This window comes from Oncorhynchus masou, chromosome 24 (genome assembly GCF_036934945.1).
Source record: "Oncorhynchus masou masou isolate Uvic2021 chromosome 24, UVic_Omas_1.1, whole genome shotgun sequence".
In the NCBI taxonomy this organism is placed as follows: domain Eukaryota; kingdom Metazoa; phylum Chordata; class Actinopteri; order Salmoniformes; family Salmonidae; genus Oncorhynchus; species Oncorhynchus masou.
The window spans coordinates 75,003,806-75,025,923 of NC_088235.1; the positions used below are offsets into that span (position 1 = coordinate 75,003,806).

General features: G+C 40.8%; 2 protein-coding genes across 5 annotated transcripts in view; both read right to left on the reverse strand.

Moving 5' to 3' along the window:
* The window catches only part of LOC135512636 (WD repeat-containing protein 18), a 92,684-nt gene extending 82,757 nt beyond the window's left edge, over positions 1-9,927 (reverse strand). Inside the window, exons 1-3 of the mRNA XM_064934861.1 lie at positions 9,685-9,927; positions 8,443-8,553; positions 7,219-7,352 (exon numbers count right to left, since the gene is read on the reverse strand). Coding sequence (XP_064790933.1) covers positions 7,219-7,352; positions 8,443-8,553; positions 9,685-9,894 — 455 coding nt within the window. The 5' untranslated portion in view covers positions 9,895-9,927. The remainder of the gene's footprint in view (positions 1-7,218; positions 7,353-8,442; positions 8,554-9,684) is intronic.
* Positions 9,928-10,194: 267 nt separating this feature from the next.
* LOC135512637 (PWWP domain-containing DNA repair factor 3B-like) lies at positions 10,195-20,979 on the reverse strand. 4 transcript variants are annotated; one of them, XM_064934863.1, is made up of 16 exons: positions 20,785-20,978; positions 20,346-20,425; positions 20,082-20,152; positions 19,910-20,004; positions 18,831-19,039; positions 18,208-18,289; positions 14,882-15,019; positions 14,689-14,759; positions 14,476-14,555; positions 14,109-14,169; positions 13,127-13,202; positions 12,907-12,957; positions 12,314-12,564; positions 12,017-12,217; positions 11,691-11,779; positions 10,195-11,591 (listed from the first exon to the last, which is right to left on the reverse strand). In XM_064934863.1, exons 2-16 carry the CDS (start codon positions 20,400-20,402, stop codon positions 11,519-11,521), a joined length of 1,605 nt encoding a protein of 534 aa, XP_064790935.1. In that variant the 5' UTR covers positions 20,403-20,425; positions 20,785-20,978; the 3' UTR covers positions 10,195-11,518. The 4 variants fall into 4 exon arrangements, with proteins under 4 accessions (XP_064790935.1, XP_064790936.1, XP_064790938.1 ...); XM_064934864.1 differs by having other exon boundaries at positions 19,910-19,980; positions 20,785-20,977; XM_064934865.1 differs by having other exon boundaries at positions 11,527-11,613; positions 20,785-20,979.
* Between the last annotated feature and the right edge of the window lie 1,139 nt (positions 20,980-22,118).

Below are 22,118 nucleotides of genomic sequence, written 5' to 3' on the forward strand. Positions count from 1 at the left end.
ACTGTCATACATTCATTGTAAATCCAAAGCAATCCCTTATTTCACTGCCAGGTAGTTCGACAGCCTTCAGTCTAAATTTGACCAATTCCATTTAAATTAGCAAACCTAATGTCTGAGGGAAAGGGAAAATAAACAGGTTTACATTTGCTATCTTGTTTACCACAACCTGTACATTTCCATTCCCCTTTAGTGCTGACAGGCACTGGTAATGGAAGTCTCATATTGCCACCTACTGGAGAAGAGTTAGGCCTACTTCAGTACCATTCAACCCCAGAAACTGAATGAAAATAGTGAATCACTGAGTTCCCTGACTGATCTACAATTTCTTTTACGATGCAAGGTGATTTGTAGATCAGTCTGTATGTGCTGTCAGTATGATCAGTATAGATGTTCTCCAAAACATAGGTTGGACATTGGTCCAGTGCTTGAATTGAAAAGGCCTATCCATTCCCTGCAAACATTTTCTTTTTTTTTTTAGGTTTGATGAACATCATTCAATGCCATCTTTATTCACCAACTAATTAAAATAAGATCATAAGAAGTAGAGTATTACAAGGTTTTAGCACAATTCAACTCACATCCAGTCTGTACAATTTGTTCTCAAAATAGTTAAGCCTTTTATTCCTCCGATAACAGTCCATTCCAAAAATGTAAATAAGAGAGGAGTAGCTGTCAGTGTTTCATAGCTTACACATCTTCTTGATTAAATACTCAAACTCAGTAAACCAGTTTATTGCTCTGCCTGCCAATTACCAAAGCACTAATCCAATTTTTCACTAAGATTAAGAGATCAGAAGCTACTTAAATATTCAGATCCTAAGGATGGGCTTGTGATAAAAATTACAATTGGGTTTTTGTCCCCTTTTTGTTGAAGGTTCAGAGAAAGCAGTGGAACCTATTTAATGTTCTCTCGATTTGGCAAGCACAAAATGTGATTATGTCGCACTGGATAACCTGAAATACAGCAGCGTAAGTGTCAATAGTATAAGCCTAACCAAGCGTCACCTGTCACTTCAAAGCCAGGTGCATCCAACCGTGAGTCAGTAATGTAGAAATGTAAAAACTACATTGAGAGAACAATTCCATTTGCCCCCAGTTACTTGATGACAATCGACAGAGGTAAGAAAGAATTTATGGCAGCTGATTTAACAAAAAATGTATTTTTTTGTTTATTCTGCCAAGAAGTTGCTTTTAAGAGTGACAAGTTACACATTTGACTCAGATTCTCATCAGAATGTCCAAGGTAACTAATTAGCTAGCTTTGTAATTGTGTAGACAACCATAAAAATAGAAGTGCAGTAGTATGTAATATTTCTTAACTAAGATACGCTAGCTAAATCATTTTAGGGGTTAATATAAAATTGGCCTAATATGTCATTGAGACCAAGAAATAAAATTCAACTGTCATCAATTTTCAGATGAGTTTTAATTAAAACTTCTTAGGGCTAGGCCCCATTTTTCTCAATTTCCACCTGAATGACGTGTCCAAAGTAAACTGCCTGTTGCTCAGGCCCTGAAGCCAGAATATGCATAGAATTGGTACCATTAGCAAGAAAATCCTTGAAGTTTGTAGAAATGTTCAAATAATGTAGGAGAACATAACACAATAGATAGGGTAGGGTAGGAGAAAATCCAAAGAAAAACCAACCACCTTTTTTTTGTTGAGAAAGAGACCATGCTCTTACAATGGCAAGTATAAGGGAGTACTGAATTCTAGCTCCCAGTATGCAAGTCCCATGGCTTCCACAGGGTGTCAGCAATCTATGTTCAAGGTTTCAGGCTTAACTTCCAAAATGAATAAGAAATATCAGTTTTAGTGCAGGGACACAGTCTTAGAAATTCATGTTTGCACAAGCGATAAAGACAGGACCCACGTGCTAAAATTGGTTTCCTATTGAACATACTTCTTTATGTAAGAAATATTATAGTTTGATTACATTTTAGGGTATCTGAGGAGTAAATAGGAACGTATTTTGACTTGTTGAAACAAAGTTAAGTTGTAGATTTTCTAATTACTTTCTCTGCATGTTGAACGAGTGGATTACTCAAATCAAGGCGCCAACTAAACAGACTTTTTGGGATATAAAGAAGGATTTTATCTAACAAAACAACACTACATGTGATAGCTGGGACCCTTTAGATGACAAATCAGAGGAAGATTTTCAAATAGTAAGTGAATATTTAAATCGCTATTTGTGAATTTATGAAACAGTTGCAGGTGTAAAAATATTTTGAAGTTGTCCCACTATCGGAAATTGGTCATATATGAAGATCAGATCCAATTTTAAGTCACAACAATAGAAAAACAGTGTGCTTAAACTAATAAACACACCAATTATTGTATTTTTCTTGTCTGTATTGAATACATAATTTAAAACATTCAGTGTAGGTTGGAAAAAGTATGTGAAACCCTAGGCTAATGACTTCTCCAAAGCTAATTGGGGTCCAATCAGTGAGACAAGATTGGAGATGTTGGTTAGAGCTGCCCTGCCCTATAACATTTTTAAAAAACTCACAATTTGAGTTTGCTATTCACAAGAAGCATTGCCTGATATGAACAATGCTTCGAACAAACGAGATCTCAGAAGACCTAAGACTAAGAATTGTTGACTTGCATAAAGCTAGAAAGGGTTACAAAAGTAACTCTAAAAGCCTTGATGTTCATCAGTCCAGGGTAAGAAAAATGGTCTCAATGGAGAAAATTCAGCACTGTTGCTACTCTCCCTAGGAGTCACCGTCCTGCAAAGGTGACTGCAATAGCACAGCGAAGAATATCCAACGAGGTTAAGAAGAATCCTAGAGTGTCAGCTAAAGACATCTCTGGAACATGCTAACATCTTTGTTAACGAGTCTACAATACGTAACACACTAAACAAGAATGGTATTCATGAGAGGACGCCACGGAAGAAGACATTGCTGTCCAAAGAAAATATTGCTGCGCGTCTGAAGATCGCAAAAGAGCACCTGGATGTTCCACAGCGCTTACTGGAAAAATATTATGTGGACAGTTGAAACTAATGACACTAAATTTGAGTTGTTTTGGAAGGAACAAACACTGTGTGGAGAAAAAGGCACAGCACACCAACATCAAAACCTCATCCCAACTGTAAATTATGGTGGAGGGAGCATCATGGTTTGGGCTAGATGGTTCCGACCTAGAATATGTGGACATCTATAAGTACCTAAATGTCTGGCTAGACTGTAAACTCTCCTTCCAGACTCATATCAAACATCTCCAATCAAATCTAGTCTGCTTTCTATTCCGCAACAAAGCCTCCTTCACTCACGCCGCCAAACTTGCCCTAGTAAAACTGACTATCCTACCGATCCTCGACTTCGGCGATGTCATCTACAAAATAGCTTCCAATACTCTACTCAGAAAACTGGATGCAGTTTATCACAGTGCCATCCGTTTTGTTACTAAAGCCCCATACACCACCCACCACTGCGACCTGTATGCTTTAGTCGGCTGGCCCTCGCTACATATTCGTCGCCAGACCCACTGGCTCCAGGTTATCTACAAGTCCATGCTAGGTAAAGCTCCGCCTTATCTCAGTTCACTGGTCATGATGGCAACACCCACCCGTAGCACGTGCATCTCACTGATCATCCCTAAAGCCAACAGCTCATTCGGCCGCTTTTCCTTCCAGTCTCTGCTGCCTGTGACTGGAACGAATTGCAAACGTCGCTGAAGTTGGAGACTTACCTCCCTCACCAACTTTAAACATCTGCTATCTGAGCAGCTAACCGATCGCTGTAGCTGTACATAGTCCATTGGTAAATAGCCCACCCAATTTACCTACCTCATCCCCATACTGTTTTTATTTATTTACTTTTCTGCTCTTTTACACACCAGTATCTCTACCTGCACATGACCATCTGATCATTTTTCACTCCAGTGTTAATCTGACATTTTTTTATTATTCGCCTACCACCTCATGCCTTTTGCACACAATGTATATAGACTCTTTTTCTACTGTGTTATTGACTTGTTTATTGTTTACTCCATGTGTAACTCTGTGTTGTTGTCTGTTCACACTGCTATGCTTTATCTTGGCCAAGTCGCAGTTGTAAATGAGAACTTGTTCTCAACTAGCCTACCTGGTTAAATAAAGGTAAAAAATAACTTAAATTAAAAAAAGGTTTGGACTGTTTTGCTGCCTCTGGGCCTGGACCGCTTGCTATCAACGACGGGAAAATTATTTCAATTTTATCAATACATTTTGCAGGATTGAAGCTCAGGTGCAGGACAACGACAAATGGCTTCAGAGGAAAATACGCCTTCCTGACCTCAACCCGATTAAGATGCTGTGGCATGACCTCAATAGAGGGGTTCACACCACCCCAAGAATATTGCTGAACTGAAACATTTTTGCAGGAGGAATGGACAAAAATTCCTCCTGACCGTTGTGCAGGTCTAATCCGCAACTACAGAAAACGTTGAGGTTATTGCTGCCAAAGGAGGGTCAACCAGTTATTAAATCCAAGGGTTCGCATACTTTCTCCACCGTGCACTGTGAATGTTTACACGGTGTGTTCAATAAATATCAAAAACTAATAACACAATTATAAGTTAAGTGTTTTAAGTGTCTATTGTTGTGACTTAGATGAAGATCAGATCACATTATGACCAATTACAGAAATCCGGGTAATTCCAAAAGGGTTCGCAAACTTTTTCTTGCCACTGTAGATGTGTTTGGCAGGTGATGCACTTCAAGACGGGTGGAGTCTTCCTGGGGAGATGTTTTTTGTTGTTGTTGAACAACTGTGAGAAGGTAACTTCCGGTGACTTTTTTAAAGGACATTCTACTCCAAAATGAATGAATTTTATTATGTTCTCTTCCTTTAAAGACAGTTACATTTTATTTCTTGGTCTCATTGACATATTAGCACAATTCTATATTAACCCCTAAAATGATTTAGCTAGCATATCTTAGTTAAGAAATATTACATACTACTGCACATCTATTATTAGGGTTGTCTACACTTGAGAGACAGGAACCATGCGAGTCACTCACTGTTGTGCAGCATGCGCCAGGTTATCTAATTACTGTACAGAATTCACAACTAAATGTTTGCCAGCTAGATATCTTATAACTAACTACTAAGTTGACTGTCTAAAATGTGCTAAATGTTCTACAGTTGTGCATCCGGTTTGCTAATTTAGTAGCTAGTTAGCTATCTGGCTAAGTGGTTAGCTTCTTCCAAATCAAGCATTTGCTTGCGAACAGCAGAGAATCCCCTCCTGGATCAAGAGCCTCACTGGCTGATATTTGTTTTGTGGGTGCAGCAAACTGTGGAGCATTCTTTTTAGTTACTTGTATACAGTGGGGCAAAAAAGTATTTAGTCAGCCACCAATTGTGCAAGTTCTCCCACTTAAAAAGATGAGGCCTGTAATTTTCATTATAGGTACACTTCAACTATGACAGACAAAATGAGAAAAAAAAATCCAGAAAATCACATTGTAGGATTATTAATGAATTTATTTGCAAATTATGGTGGAAAATAAGTATTTGGTCACCTACAAACAAGCAAGATTTCTGGCTCTCACAGACCTGTAACAACTTCTTTAAGAGGCTCCTCTGTCCTCCACTCGTTACCTGTATTAATGGCACCTGTTTGAACTTGTTATCCGTATAAAAGACACCTGTCCACAACCTCAAACAGTCACACTCGAAACTCCACTATGGCCAAGACCAAAGAGCTGTCAAAGGACACCAGAAACAAAATGGTAGACCTGCACCAGGCTGGGAAGACTGAATCTGCAATAGGTAAGCAGCTTGGTTTGAAGAAATCAACTGTGGGAGCAATTATTAGGAAATGGAAGACATGCAAGACCACTGATAATCTCCCTCGATCTGTGGCTCCATGCAAGATCTCACCCCGTGGGGTCAAAATGATCACAAGAGCGGTGAGCAAAAATACCAGAACCACACGGGGGGACCTAGTGAATGACCTGCAGAGAGCTGAGACCAAAGTAACAAAGCCTACCATCAGTAACACACTACACCGCCAGGGACTCAAATTCTGCATTGCCAGACGTGTCCCCATGCTTAAGCCAGTACATGTCCAGGCCCGTCTGAAGTTTGCTAGAGAGCATTTGGATGATCCAGAAGAAGATTGGGAGAATGTCAAATGGTCAGATGAAACCAAAATATAACTTTTTGGTAAAAACTCAACTCGTCGTGTTTGGAGGACAAAGAATGCTGAGTTGCATCCAAAGAACACCATACCTACTGTGAAGCATGGGGGTGGAAACATCATGCTTTGGGGCTGTTTTTCTCCAAAGGGACCAGGACGACTGATCCGTGTAAAGGAAAGAATGAACGGGGCCATGTATGGTGAGATTTTGAGTGAAAACCTCGTTCCACCAGCAAGGGCATTGAAGATGAAACGTGGCTGGGTCTTTCAGCATGACAATGATCCCAAACACACTGCCCGGGCAACGAAGGAGTGGCTTCCTAAGAAGCATTTCAAGGTCCTGGAGTGGCCTAGCCAGTCTTCAGATCTCAACCCCATAGAAAATCTTTGGAGGGAGTTGAAAGCCCGTGTTGCCCAGCAACAGGCCCAAAACATCACTGCTCTAAAGGAGATCTGCATGGAGGAATGGGCCAAAATACCAGCAAGTGTGTGAAAACCTTGCGAAGACTTACAGAAAACGTTTGACCTCTGTCATGGCCAACAAAGGGTATATAACAAAGTATTGAGATAAATAAGTATTTGGTCAAAAACAAAAGTTTTCCAGCATAATTTGCAAATAAATTAATTAAAAATCCTACAATGTGATTTTCTGGATTTTTTTTTTTTTTTTCATTTTGTCTGTCATAGTTGAAGTGTACCTATGATGAAAATTACATGCCTCATCTATTTAAGTGGGAGAACTTGCACAATTGGTGGCAGACTAAATACTTTTTTGCCCCACTGTAGTTTAGGTCAGAAATTACTAAATGTGTTAGCATTTAGTTAGCATTGTCTATGAGATTTTACATGTACTTGTTAGCATTGCTAACCTTAGGATTAATCAGAGTATCAGTGGGGTTTCAAACAGCACCCCTTGTGTTCAGAGCAGGTATTAATGAATATCCAGGTATGGCACAAGTTCAGTATGAAGGTATGACAATCTGGATAGCGTCCAAGCCTACTCAACAGCGTTTGGAGAAAATGGTTTAAACAGTGTTGGCATAATTAACACACTCCAGTGTAAGAGCTGTTTGTACCTGGCTAGACTCCAGACCAGTGCCAGGTTGTCTTTGCCTCCTGAGATGAAATGGCTGCTGTCGTCACTGAAGCGTAGGCAGGTCAGGTCTTGGTAATGGCGGCTCAAGATGGCCAGCAAATTCCCAGAGGAAACCTAGAATGACAATTTCATTAACATCAAATGCCACTTAGCCGAGAGAGAAGTTAATTTTATCATTGTATGAACATCTATTTCACTGACCAATGGAGTATCGCCTTATGAGAGTCATGCTGTTACAATCAAATTATAGATAATGAGAAACCCCACTTTCATTTTGGAAAGCTGAAAAAAACCTACTAAGCTATAACTTGTGTTTATTGATCCGTCAAACACAGATGTTGAGGAAATCAAAACAACAAATTAAGGATTTACAGTCACTAAATATGTGATTAAAATTACATTTCATGAGAGTAATCTTCTCACATCTCATTAAAAAAAAAACAGTCTATGGTGAGGACATAAAGTAGTTTGAAACTGGTGAGGCAAAGGTGACCTTGCTGATACTAACAGCAGCTCCTTAGGGCAAACGTTAGGCCTAGCTGAAGCTTCCTCACAACTTCAGGCCAGGACCGATAATGTTATCCTCAAAGTAGTACAAAGGCATTGAGGAGAAGAGTATACATGTCAGCCATAGCGTAGTCATTCCATACACATTACACAACTTAAAGTCAAATGTGAATTTGAATAACTATGACATCCCTTTTGCTGATGTTTTATATGTGACTCATTTCAGGAAACTGGGCGTATGTCACGACATTACCTCACAGGAGGCATTTGAAAGTCAACAAAAAAAATTTAAATATATTTTTGGGGCAGAAATACCTTCTGGAACATGTGAACTTTCATGTGCCTTAATAACAAACTTGTATTCCATCCGTAAATACAAGTAAAATTGTTAAATTACGAGCCTAGTTGGTTTAGCCACGGAAAAAGTAGGAACCTTCCCGCTAGCCATTATTGGCTGAGATAATGGATGGACTGGACATGCAGGGAGATGAGTTTGGATTGGTCTGCCATGTAGCATGCTTCTGTTTATAACGTGAACTTCTCAGTATGTGTTGATAGTCCTTTCTACCACGCCGTTTTTGAAATATATAACAACCATCGAGAACTACAAAAGTTTGGCAAATTTTCTCAACATTGATACCCTGAATTTAGCAGGCGCTATTGACAGATGAGTTGGAAAAAGTGATTTTCTACTCACCTCCCATAAGTAGATGGCATCAGCAATGCCTGCCACCAAGTACAGGCCATTTGGGGATGCAGTTAAGCATGTCACAATCCCAGGGCACACAATTTTCTGCTGCAGCTGATCCTGAAATAAAAAAGATGTACATGTTTGATGCGTGTCAGCCTACATCGGAATGGGATATTTAGTTCCATTACCTTTGTAGCCAATGCTGGTATTTGCATCTAATTCTATAGATATTCATTAATTCAGGCAACCTTTGGAGACTATTGCCACAAAAACATGTTTGCTTCATTCTACAGATAAAACGAATGTCAGCATTTTAATATGACCCCCACATCTTGTTCACCCACTGGAACAATATAGTTCACATAAAAAGTAACGTACACATAATTCCACACCATGAATGTACAGGTGTCTGCCAAAATAAAGGAAACAACTTAAATTGGGTCTTATATTCACCACAACAGTTTAAAATGCTGTCTCAGGTGCTACTACAGAATCTCCCATAAGTGTTCAGTTGGGTTGAGACCTGGTGATTGACACACATACAGCCTTTAAACCCCCTATGCTTCTTTGAGACCCCTCTTTCAAAGTCACATATCTTATTCTAGCAATGGTAAACAAAATAATGGGCAGCTATGCATGTTTTATACATGACCCTAAGAATGATGAGATGTTAATTGCTTAATTAACTCAGGAGCAAGACCTAAATGTACTTTGTAGCCCTCATTTACTCAAGTGTTTCCTTTATTTTGACAGTCAACTGTATTGTCATTATAGTACTATGGTGTGTACCATCACTGCCCCAATATTCTTCAAGCCCGGAGACCCCATGCTATGCAGAATAATGTTCCAGTCCTAATGCACCTGATAAACTGTTGATTAGATGAATGAGGTGTGTTAGTGCTGGACTAGGACAAAGCCAAAGGCCTGTATACCTTGTGATTCAGGACTATAATTGAACACCACAACTGGTCATCTCTATCACTGATTAAGTGACACTCCATGTGTCCTTCGTTTAAAAAAACGTGCATTCATCCCATGTGTAACAGTTAGGCCCATCTATCCGTATCTAGCCAACAACAGAAAACACGTTTCACAATGAATAACCTTAACCGGAAAGACATACGAACAAACAAGCTAGACATATGTAACGTTAGCTAGCTATGTCCAGAGACCTTTCAGAGCATTATCTCCAGAGAGCTATGAACAGCGCTCGCGCCCCTAGCAAGCTAGCCAACGTTACCTAGCTACCTTTCTCTGGATTTCCCACACGTTGATGAAGTTTTTCCCGAGTTGGGCTCCGAGGATGTACTCTCCATTCAAAACTGTGAGTGACCTCGAAGAAGTATTGCCACCTCGATAGGCCAAGAGATTTGTGCCCGAATGGAGTTCCAAAACGGCACAGTTCCATAGCTGTCCAGCCGAATCGGCACTCAGAACTATTTCCATAGGCGCGGACATCTTGGAACAGCACGCGTGTTGTTTTGGAAGTAAAGGAACTCAACGCATGCGCATACACGTCATTTCCTGATTGACGGTATGGACTCTGGGTTATGTAGGTTTATATCTTTTACCTTAAACTAGGCATGTTAGTTAAGAACAAATTGTTATTTCCAATGACGGCCTACACCGGCCAAACCCTAACGAATTTGTAACCAAACACCGCCCAAACCTAACTCGCACCAATTGTGCGCCACTATATGGGACTCTCAATCACGGTCGTCTTGGCAACAGAGAATATATGCAGCAAACACATATGTGTAAAAACAACGTAATTTTATTGCTTTCATCCTGAGATCCGCTTTGTGCTTTTGGCGATAAAAACATACCTTAACCAGAATAATAGCAACAAGTTCAAGAAAATAATTGTAAAGGAAAATACATTTGAAACAAACCACCACCGTTATAGCTATTTCAATTTGTACATGCATCTCTGCCCATCACACAAGATGATCAGTCATGCCAAATAACTAGACCGCGTGACAAATGACCTAATTTCACTTTAACTTGTTGGAATTTTGCTTTTTCAAGAGCTCTACACTTGCATCTGTATCACCAATTATGGCAGGAAGTTGAGTAACATACCGAGTATGCAATTGTGGATTCCATTCAACTGTAGCTCCAGAAAATAATTGTTGGGGGGGAAAGCCATGGAAAATAAACAAACCACCACCGTTATAGCTATACCAATGTACACTGCACAAACATATAAATGCAACATGTAAAGTGTTGGTCCCATGTTTCATGAGCTGAAATAAGATAATTTAGTGTTAATTTCTCTACCATTAACTGCCTCACAACCGCAGAACACGTGTATGGCGTCATGGAGGTGAGTGGTTTGCAAATAGTGTGCCATGGTAGTGGTGGGGTTATGGTATGGGCAGGCATAAGCTATGGACAACGAACATAATTGCATTTCATCAATGGCATTTTGAATGCACAGATACACAGTGACAAGATCCTGAGGCCCATGTCATGCCATTCATCTGCCGCCATCACCTCACGTTTCAGCATAATAATGCACAGGCCTCATGTCGCAAGGATCTGTACACAATTCCTGGAAAATGTCCCAGTTCTTCCATGGCCTGCATACTCACCAGAAATGGAGTATGTTTGGGATGCGCTGGATCTTATAAGCATGTTCCAGTTTCCGACAATATCCAGCAACTTCACACAGCCATTGAAAAAGAGTTCCACAGACCACAATCAACAGCCTGATCAACTTTATGTGAAGATGTGTCACGCTGCTTGAGGCAAATGGTGGTCACACGAGATACTGATCCACGCCCCTACCATTTTTATAAAGGTATCTGTGGCCAACAGATACATATCTATATTCCCAGACATGTGAAATCGATAGATTAGGGCCTAATGAATTTATCTCAATTGACTGATTTCCTTATAGGAACTGTAACACAGTAAAATCTTTGAAATTGTTGCATATTGTGTTTATATTTTTGTTCAGTATACAAATGATTGTATTGAAAAATAAAGAGTATGTAACCTATAAACACATAACCTATGAACAATATAAACACTAGTGGCATTAGCCAATGAAAACCCGAAACAGAACACACAACCCTTCTTATTCTTTATCATTTCTGCAGTGCTTTTTCTTCATCTGCTGCACAATCATAAGGTCAAACTCCTCTCGCTCTCTGAAATGATTAAAGGGAAATACTATCAGCAAAATAAAAACAAGCTACAGTCCATGAAATCACAAAAAATAACAGACAAATACAGTGTCAACCTCTCACCTATTACTGATGCCAGGCCCTTGTGAGTATTTCTCTTCAGCCTTAACCAGGGATATGTCATCGACCTCCGAGATTCCATGAATGACAGCCTGAAAATATCAAACTTGTGAGATGGAATAAAAGAAAGGACAGTTGGAGAGCATAGGATACAAAAACACATTTGAATTACATATAGTTCTGTATTTGCATACTACTGCAAGAACACTAGCCTGGTCGCATTTGAATGTGCTTCACTGTAATAGCTAACTCTCACAATTGTTGTCATGCCATTTGCGCATGTACAAATCTAGGACCAATCTGCAACAACACTCAAGACATTGAGTCACCTCTGGTAAGAGCACTTCGAGGATGAAGCGGATCTGATCTAACTCTGGCAGACTTGACAAGGCTTCCTCCATGATGCTCCTGAGATAAGTGAAAACCTGCTCCACCTGCTGGTCCGTCTCAAAGTAGGGGTCCACTGCTTGACCACTGGCCTTGCGGAAGGCTTTCAGCCACTTGGACACCACCTGACCGCTGATAATAGCCTATGATATGGAGAAAAGAGAAGAAAATATGCCTAACCATTGCCCAGGGATAAGCTGTTTTACTCTATTCTTCCCTCAGCTTACTAACTCTCTGACCTGCAAGTGCCTTTCCACGCCTCTTTTATCGACGATGAACTGCAGTAGTTTGTCGTTGGCCCGGTCCCGTGCAGCCTTGGCGCGGTCGGGTAGCAGTCTCTTGGAGACCTGTGGCTCCTGGTCACTGCCCTCGGTGGTCGCATGTTCTTCCGGAGTCCCCTGGTAACTTCTCTGATCCTCCATGTCTTGCTTTGGCGAGGCCAGATAACTGTCAGATGGGCCGAGAAGGTACAGCTTTCTCATAGGGATGCCTGGCGGGCAGGAGCACAAATAGGAGTAATACAATGGAATTGGCAATAATTATTATACACTGACAATCTGACAATGTTAAACAAAGGTGTTAAACTTTCATAATGGTTCATAGAGAAGAATGCCCCATTGTTATCAACCAGAGTATGGAGGTTCCTGTCAAGAAATGTTGCTCCATATTCTCATTCTACTATCGCCTCCTTGGCACATGGTTTGTTTTGATAGTTGTTCCTGCCAGTCTGTGGAAGCACCTGACTTGCTTGCTTGTACCTAGGAATTCGCATTAAATAGCAATGAAATAGGTACAAAAAATGACTTTGAACACAGGCCATTTAAAAACTTACTGATGTCATCAGCAACATACTCAACGAGGGAACCGGAAAATGAACCACAACCTGGGGGAACAAATGCATAAACATTTGATTCACTGGTCATTCAATTATATGCAGGCTTAGTACCTCAATTGATTGAAACACTAGCTACAGAACATTGTGTACTGCATATCCAACTGAAGACATTGGACAGAGTCAAATCCTAACCTCCTATGTTTGAAGGTTATCTTACCAAGGCGAATTCTATAGTCCCCAATAAGCTTCAGGCAATAGTGGATGGCAGTACCATATATCTCCTTGGCTTTGTCCTATGAGAGATACCCACATTTCACCTCACATTCTCCATACATATATCAACTGAAGAAAAATATAGGCAGTAAGTAAATACAAAGCAATTCCAATAGCTAGGTTTCCATCCAATTAGTGACTGATTTTCATGTAAATAATCTAAAATCTGCAGAAAACCAATATGGGCATTTTCCCACCAGAGACGTGTTTCCCTCAAATTGACTTGTTGCGGATAAAAGGCAGTGAGTGATGACATAGTGCACATAAAATAACTTTGGGTTTCCATCACATTTTCAAATCTACTGATGGTTTTGTCACAATTATTTTGCGTTATATAGCGAATGTACCCACTCTGGTCTTGGCACATGCGCCCTAGCCAACAGCTCGCAGATACAGTGCAGGCATAGCCTACATCACGGGATTATTTTGGACAATACAGTGATATTATTTGTATTTGTCAAACGGCAGACAAGCATCGATTATCATGTCATCAGAATAAGATACTAAACATTTATTGGAAAGGAGCATCAAGCTCATCAAGGTGCACTGTCACCACCCTGTGAATTATTTCATCTGTAGCCTAATAAACTACATGCTTTCCCGAGTCATAGTGGGAGGCCGACCCGTCATCACGTGACTCCACGTTTACTTCGATATGATGGTTATTATCTCAATATTTCTCACATAATACAATTTACAGGCATGAAAAGATCACCTTGTCTAGCATGTTTGATTTTGTCGACATTTGGAAAGTTTGATGCTTCTATCAGGACTGTCGTGCCATTTTTACCTAACATGTACTTCACTTGCATAAAAAGGTTGAATGGAAAACAGGATCTACATGTCAATATTTGGAAGTCAACCATGGCACATTAATGACATAATATTTATCATATACTTTAAGTTGAAGTAAAGAAAAATCTCACCACCAACTCATTTGACTCCTCACAGTCAAAGGGCTTGATATTCTTTAAGGAGACCTTGACGCTAAAGGGTAAAATAAAATGTTTTATTCATCCTTCAAAGTTGTGTCACTAAATAAATGTGACTAACCTTGGAGCCACAGTAGGGCAGAACTATGCGAATGATTCATGTTTCCTTCCTACCTTCTTTCATAAAGACCAAATTCCGTCAGGTTACAGCCATAAACATACATATTCGTCTTGTTTACATAGAGATCACTTGTTACAGCTAATAACAACACATGAAAACAGCTTCCCAGCATAAATGATGTTTGAAAACATCTACACTTTCATATCTACAATCATTATCAGTATTACTGAAGATGCTCACCTCTTCCTCTTCTGTGTGCAAAGAAATGTGTCGATGAACACGACGCTGGCTTTCTTCTCTTTGCGGGAAACATACATGATCTGACGATGACATGACAAGCAAACATGTCATACATGCAAGTGTAAGTCCAGTCCCATTCCAAATCACTAATGATAGAAGAAAGCATACTAGGAATGAGTAGGAGTGAAAATCAATTGGACTAATGAAAATTACCATAGCAGGCCAGAAGGGGCAACGTCGATATTTACACCAGACACAAGCTCCCTTTGTGATGGATAGGGTTTCTGGGGAGGGGGCACAAAAATAAAATCATCCAATCTTTCATAACAAAGTAAACCAATGAAACAATATCATATAGACTTCATGTGAGACATGCAGTTTAGAGAGCAGTGTAAAACTAGCTTACTCTTTGGTGAAGTGAAACTGGGTAGGTCATCATCCTCCAGACTACTGTCCTCCTGTTCGTCGAAGGACACTTGGAGCGGTTGCAGTGGGGATGAAGAAGGTGGAGTAAGGCTCAAATCACTTGACACATCGGCCACACCTATGTAGTGACACAAATTTCACACGTACCAACTTTTTACAATCTACAATCTTCAAATGGAATATTCAAGTGTTCCTGCTTACATTGAACGGCATACAGTGCATTCGGAAATTATTCAGACCCCTTGACTTTTTCCACATTTTGTTACATTACAGCCTTATTCTAAAATGGATCAAATACATTTTTCCCTCATTAATTTACACACAATACCCCATAATGACAAAGTGAAAACAGGTTTTTCGAAAAGTGTAGCAAATGTATTTAAAAAATATATTTACATAGGTATTCAGAACCTTTGCTATGAGACTCAAAATTGAGCTCAGGTGCATCCTGTTTCCATTGATCATCCTTGAGATGTTTCTACAACTTGTTTGGAGTCCTCCTGTGGTAAATTCTATTGATTGAACAGGATTTGGCACATCCCTGTCTATATATAAGGTCCCACAGTTGACAGTGCATGTCAGAGCAAAAACCAAACCATGAGGTCGAAGGAATTGTCCGTAGAGCTCTGAGACTGGATTGTGTCGAGGCATAGATCTGCGAAAGGGTATAAAAAAATAATTGCAGCATTGAAGGTCCCCAAGAACGCAGTGGCCTCATCATTCTTAAATGGAAGAATTTTGGAATCACAGTTTGATAAAGGGCACCTAAAGGACTCTCAGACTATGAGAAAGACAATTATCTGGTCTGATGAAACCAAGATTGAACTCTTTGGCCTGATTGCCAAGCATCACGTCTGGAGGAAAACTGGCACCATCCCTATGGTGAAGCATGGTGGTGGAAGCATCATGCTGTGGGGATGTATTTTCAGTGGCAGTGACTGACTGGGAGACTAGTCAGGCTCGAAGGAAAGATGAATGGAGCAAAGTACAGAGATCCTTGATGAAAACCTGCTCCAGAGCGCTCAGGACTTGAGACTGGGCAAAGGTTCACCTTCCAACAAGACAACGACCCTAAGCTCACAGACAACGACCCTAAGCTCACAGCCAAGACAATGCAGGAGTGGCTTCAGGACAAGTCTCAATGTCCTTGAGTGGCCCAGCCAGAGCCCAGAATTGAACCTGATCAAACATCTCTGGAGAGACCTTAAAATAGCCTCAAACCGATGCTCCCCATCCAACCCGACAGAGCTTGAGAGGATCTGCAGCGAATAATGAAAGTCCCCAAATACAGGTGTGCCAAGCTTCTGAGTAAAGGGTCTGAATAATTATGTAAATGTGATCTATTTTTTATATTTGTTTCATTTGTAAAAATGTCTAAACCTGTTTTTTCTTTGGCATTATGGGGTATTGTGTGTAGCTTGATGAGGGGGGAAAACGAATTTAAACATTTTAGAATAAGGCTGTAACGTAACAAAATGTGGAACAAATTTTATTTGTCCCATGCGCCGAATACAACAGGTGTAGACCTTAACGTGAAATGCTTACTTACAAGCCCTTAACCAACAATGCACTTCAAGAAAAAGAGTTAAGAAAATATTTACTAAATTAACAATAAAATAACTAACAAGGCTATATACAGGGGGTACCGGTACCGAGTAAGAGACGGTAGCACCAACATTATGAACAAAATAAGTTACAAACAATGTGAAAAAACACAAAAAACCACAGGTGTCTATGTATATATCAATGATGTTGCTCTTGCTGCGAGCGATTCCCTGATCCACCTCTACGCAGACGACACCATTCTATATACTTTCGGCCCGTCATTGGACACTGTGCTATCTAACCTCCAAACGAGCTTCAATGCCATACAACACTCCTTCCGTGGCCTCCAACTGCTCTTAAACGCTAGTAAAACCAAATGCATGCTTTTCAACCGATCGCTGCCTGCACCTGCATGCCCGACTAGCATCACCACACTGGATGGTTCTGACCTTGAATATGTGGACACCTATAAGTACCTAGGTGTCTGGCTAGACTGCAAACTCTCCTTCCAGACCCATATCAAACATCTCCAATCGAAAATCAAATCAAGAGTCGGCTTTCTATTCCGTAACAAAGCCTCCTTCACTCACGCTGCCAAGCTTACCCTAGTAAAACTGACTATCCTACCGATCCTCGACTTCGGCGATGTCATCTACAAAATTGCTTCCAACACTCTTCTCAGCAAACTGGATGCAGTTTATCACAGTGCCATACGTTTTGTCACTAAAGCACCTTATACTACCCACCACTGCGACTTGTATGCTCTAGTCGGCTGGCCCTCGCTACATATTCGTCGCAAGACCCACTGGCTCCAGGTCATCTACAAGGCCATGCTAGGTAAAGCTCCGCCTTATCTCAGTTCACTGGTCACGATGGCAACACCCATCCGTAGCACGCGCTCCAGCAGGTGTATCTCACTGATCATCCCTAAAGCCAACACCTCATTCGGCCGCCTTTCGTTCCAGTACTCTGCTGCCTGTGACTGGAACGAATTGCAAAAATCGCTGAAGTTGGAGACCTTTATCTCCCTCACCAACTTCAAACATCAGCTATCTGAGCAGCTAACCGATCGCTGCAGCTGTACATAATCTATTGGTAAATAGCCCACCCATTTTCACCTACTTCATCCCCACAGTTTTTATTTATTTACTTTTCTGCTCTTTTGCACACCAATATCTACCTGTTTTTTTATTTTACTAGGCAAGTCAGTTAAGAACAAATTCTTATTTTCAATGACGGCCTAGGAACAGTGGGTTAACTGCCTGTTCAGGGGCAGAACGACAGATGTTGTACCTTGTCAGCTCAGGGATTTGAACTTGCAACCTTTCGGTTACTAGTCCAATGCTCTAACCACTAGGCTACACTGCCGCCCCGTACATGATCATCTGATCATTTATCACTCCAGTGTTAATCTGCAATATTGTAATTATTCGCCTACCTCCTCATGCCTTTTGCACACATTGTATATAGACTCTTTTTTTTGTCTACTGTGTTATTGACTTGTTAATTGTTTACTCCATGTGTAACTTTGTGTTGTCTGTTCACACTGCTATGCTTTATCTTGGCCAGGTCGCAGTTGTAAATGAGAACTTGTTCTCAACTAGCCTACCTGGTTAAATAAACGTGAAATAAATTTTAAAAAATTAAAAAAGGTGGTTAGGAGCCCGTAAAACGGCAGTTATCCCCTCCGGCGCGCTAAAAGTCAAGGGGTCTGAATACTTTCCGAATGCACTGTATGCAATTAGAACCTATTTGGCTTACTGTGAACAGTGACATTCTCTTGAGCTGCACCCGGACTTGTTTTTTGAGAGGCACAATCATTGTTTTCCTCAGACTGAGGCTCCTGTGGGGACATTAGCAACATCATGGCATGATTGTTATGATGGCATTATTAACTCAACTGGCGACAAAAGTAGTGGAGAGCAATATTAAAGCATTGAAACAGTTGCAGTGGTGACTGACTAGTTCTCGTGAATTAAAATTGTCTGTGTGACATTTGTGTCTAGTGTCAAGTTTGCAGCACAGAAGTACCTGTGTCTCAGCGTGCCTATACATAAGTCTGAACTTGGCTGCCCTTTGCTTAGGTGTCTCATAGGCATCCCATAACTTGTGACTGGAATGGCCTGAAGTGTTCTCTGGTGATGTATTGAGAATTGGACTCTGTCTGGCCTGCTTTGGTGGACTGGTATCCTCATTCTCACTCAAATTCCTAGAATTCCACAAGCTGGACCACTGGGCTTGCTGGATCTCTGACTATTGCAACACTTCCTTCTAATCTTAATTAAGGGCTTGTGAGGACCTCGTTTGAGCGCTCTTCAGTATCTACTACTACTGTCTCTAAGTTTTGTGCTTTCCTGGTCTGCTTCTGTATCACTTTTGCTCACATTTGCTCGGATGACGCGTCTTGCTCTCGTTTCTTGCTCTTCAGGCGCCGATGGCAACTGTTGGTCTCTTCCCTTTTCGGATGTTCTGGGATCTCCTAACACCAGAGTGCTGCTCGTCTCTCCTGAGGGGAACATATCCAATGCCAAGCGCAGTGCTCTCCGGTATTTCAATTCTCTTATTGGGTCCCTCCTTTTGGAAGCATGATCACCTGTGCGGGGATGAAAGATACTATTGTTGTTCAGTCTTCACGAGTCTGGGATAAGAGTGATGTGGGAGATTTAAGTGACATTGTATGCAAGCACACATGATCATATTGTAACCAACAATCATATAATAGCAAACAAGGCATTGTAGTTGACATGTATAATCTCATATGTTAGCATCTTTACTCTTATCTGATCCCATGATGTCCAAAATATCTGCCCTTTACACTAGATTATCAATCATGCCAAATAACTAGTCTGCGTGACAAATTAAATAATTTCATTATAACTGGTCAGGTCTTTATTGTTTTCCAAAATCAAGAGCTCTGCTTTTGCATCAGTATCACCAAGTATGGCAGTAAGTTGAGTAACATATCGAGTATGCAAATGTGGATTCGACACAACTGTACAACACTTTGTCCTACAAGTACTCACGAACTCAAGGGCCTACTTACGGGAAGTCACTCCCTAATCTGAAATGGTATCGGAATTAAATTATGTAAATGTCTTGACAACTACTGAAAGTGAGCCAGGTTTATAATTACAAAATGTTTATGATCTCAACGGGACAAATTGAAATGGAACCGAATGTTGACTCGAGAAACACCAACACACAAAGGCCTAGGCAGCTACAAGGAAATAATCCCTGCTTCAGATGGCTCATAGGTGATATGGGAGATGAAGTTGGACAGTATAAAGGTGTAAAACTCTGCATATCTCAAAAGGAAATGAGGCTCATTGTACATGAACAGAGCCACTTCCATTGTCTCTAGTCATGTGACATAAGATAACTTGTGGTTAGGAGGAAGAATTGACTGGCACTGGTTAATAAATGAAGGTACTGTATGTTGACAGAGAAGTGTTGTGGGACTTACTCAGATCTCCAGAGATGTTCTCAATGCATTCTTGGGTCAGGGCTTGCGTTTCCTTCTGCTGCACCCACACTCTGCAAAACAAAATACACACTCCTCTAATGGTTATTGATGAATGTATCCATGTCAGAGGGAGAGAAGTGTACTGAGTTTGTCAATAACAAGAGGTGCCTACCTGTGACCTTCTCCCAACATTTCCACTTCCATATCCTTCTTCCTCTTGGAATTGCACACTCTTCTCAAAACCTTGTACAAGTGAAACAATAGCTGTATGTGAAACGGATGCTAAATAATGCACCCCTTCCCTCCAAAATACTGTACGAGAGAGAGCTTTTGAGAACATGTGTACAGATTTCATCTGATACTGACAGGGATGTGTGGTCATTTGTGTATGTGCACGTATCCAAATGATGTTAGCCTGGTAATGTCTTTGCCTTACCTTAGCTGGCCAGTGGTGGCCTTTCCACTTGCATAGGAGATATTCAGATGCTTCCATGTAACTAGCTAGCTAGCCAGAATCTGCAGGGCGACAATCTCAATGTAGTGAGCATAGAATTAAGAATTAATATTATCATTCTTATTGGTATGGCTATGAGGCTATCGTCGAGCTATGACGTTTCAAAAATATTACTGGCAGGACATGGCTGATATTTGATAGCTCGAACCAAAAAAAACAAAAGTCCTGCTACTATTTCCTAAATGTTCCTTAAGTAACTGTAGTTGATGGGTTTACTGTTCCTTCGTATCAAAACAAATCCTAACCACTTTCGCATTTGCAGTGGGCCAGCCAACTAGTCGTCGTCATTATGAGCAACAAAAAAACAATGAATATCTCCTGACATACCACGCAAAACGATTTTTCAGTATATGTTACTCACTCAGTTGATTGAGGTGTGACAAGAATGAGTTTATCCAGTGACCAGATCAGCTAGGCTACAATTTTGTAGAAGTTAGAAGAGTACTGTAGCTAGTTGCTACAGTACTACCGTTAGCTAGCTACTGTCAGGGATAGCCCCGAATCAAACTTTACCGCATGCATAACATAAAGTTCCCCCCATATTCAACTCTCGTCTCCTGGCCAGCCGCGTCATACGCTGCGTCAGACGCTGCGCACACGCAAGCAAACTTGCTTTGGGGAAGAAGCTGGCTACCGGTAGGTACAGTGTATTAATCAAAACATAATACGATAAGAATTACATGGCGTATCCAGAATTTACTTTTCGTAGCAGGTTCGGAGAATTTACACGTGCACCTTTTAGCAGACACTCTTATCCAGAGTGATTTACTGGAGCAATTAGGGCGAAGTGCCTTGCTAGTGGGAACATTTTTCACCTTAGTCCATTCAGGCGACCTTTCGGATACTGGCCCAACGCTCTAAACCGCCAGGCTTCGTGTCACCCTACACAGCAGGTTAGCATAAATAGCATAGCAGGTTATGACAATTAGGTCACGGTTAGGGTTAGTTAAAATGCAAAAAATCACCCAGAAACAACGAAACATTTTTTACATTTCGGCTATTTATGCATCACTTCCGTCCGTAGCTGTAGTCAATCTAGTCACAACCTAGTTTTACTATTGCCACTACAATCACCCACTGTGAGGCTAATATAATATTTCCAGGCTGCATGTTTAGCGAGAGGGGAGTTTTTTCAACAAAGTGTGCGCTGTAAGTGCAAGCCTGCATTAGCATACATTTGTCGATGCATCTTTCCAGACAGTACAGTAGGCCTCTGGCTGCTACCAGGCCCCCTTGTGTGAGGGCCTGTAGGGGGCACTCCTTGCTCTGATACAGAACATTACAAAGCCCTAGACCAGTAATTAATATGGTCGCAGGCCAGGTCAGTTATGATGGGGACAGTGTCCTGCAAAGGGTGCCATCACCCTTTGGTTGGGGGCCCACCTCCTTTGCTTTAAAACAGCAGGAAACGTGTGTTTAGCTGATTCATAACAGTAGTCAATCAAAGGTGTAAATTAATTTGCCTGACAACTCAAACTGAATTATTCCTCTGCTCTATGTTCAATGACAAATTTTCTAAACGTCGCTTTGCCCACATGTTTTCTGGCTCTGGCCCAACCCAAAATGTGTTGATTTGCAGGAAATGTGCTTTAAAACGGCAACATTTGCTCTCAACCTCGTGAAAGAAAAGTGTAGAATGGCATTATAAAACTGCATTTATTTTATGACAATATTTTTGTTGTTGTTTTTTGGGGG

Bases quoted from the DNA above. Each gene is read 5' to 3' on its own strand.
- LOC135512637 (XM_064934863.1), bottom strand. From the start codon at position 20,402: ATGGAAGCATCTGAATATCTCCTATGCAAGTGGAAAGGCCACCACTGG. The intron at 15,020-18,207 runs GTAAGCCAAATA...GTCACTACATAG, and splicing joins AGAGAATGTCACTGTTCACA to GTGTGGCCGATGTGTCAAGT. The intron at 11,592-11,690 runs GTGAGAGGTTGA...TAATCATTTCAG, and splicing joins GGGCCTGGCATCAGTAATAG to AGAGCGAGAGGAGTTTGACC.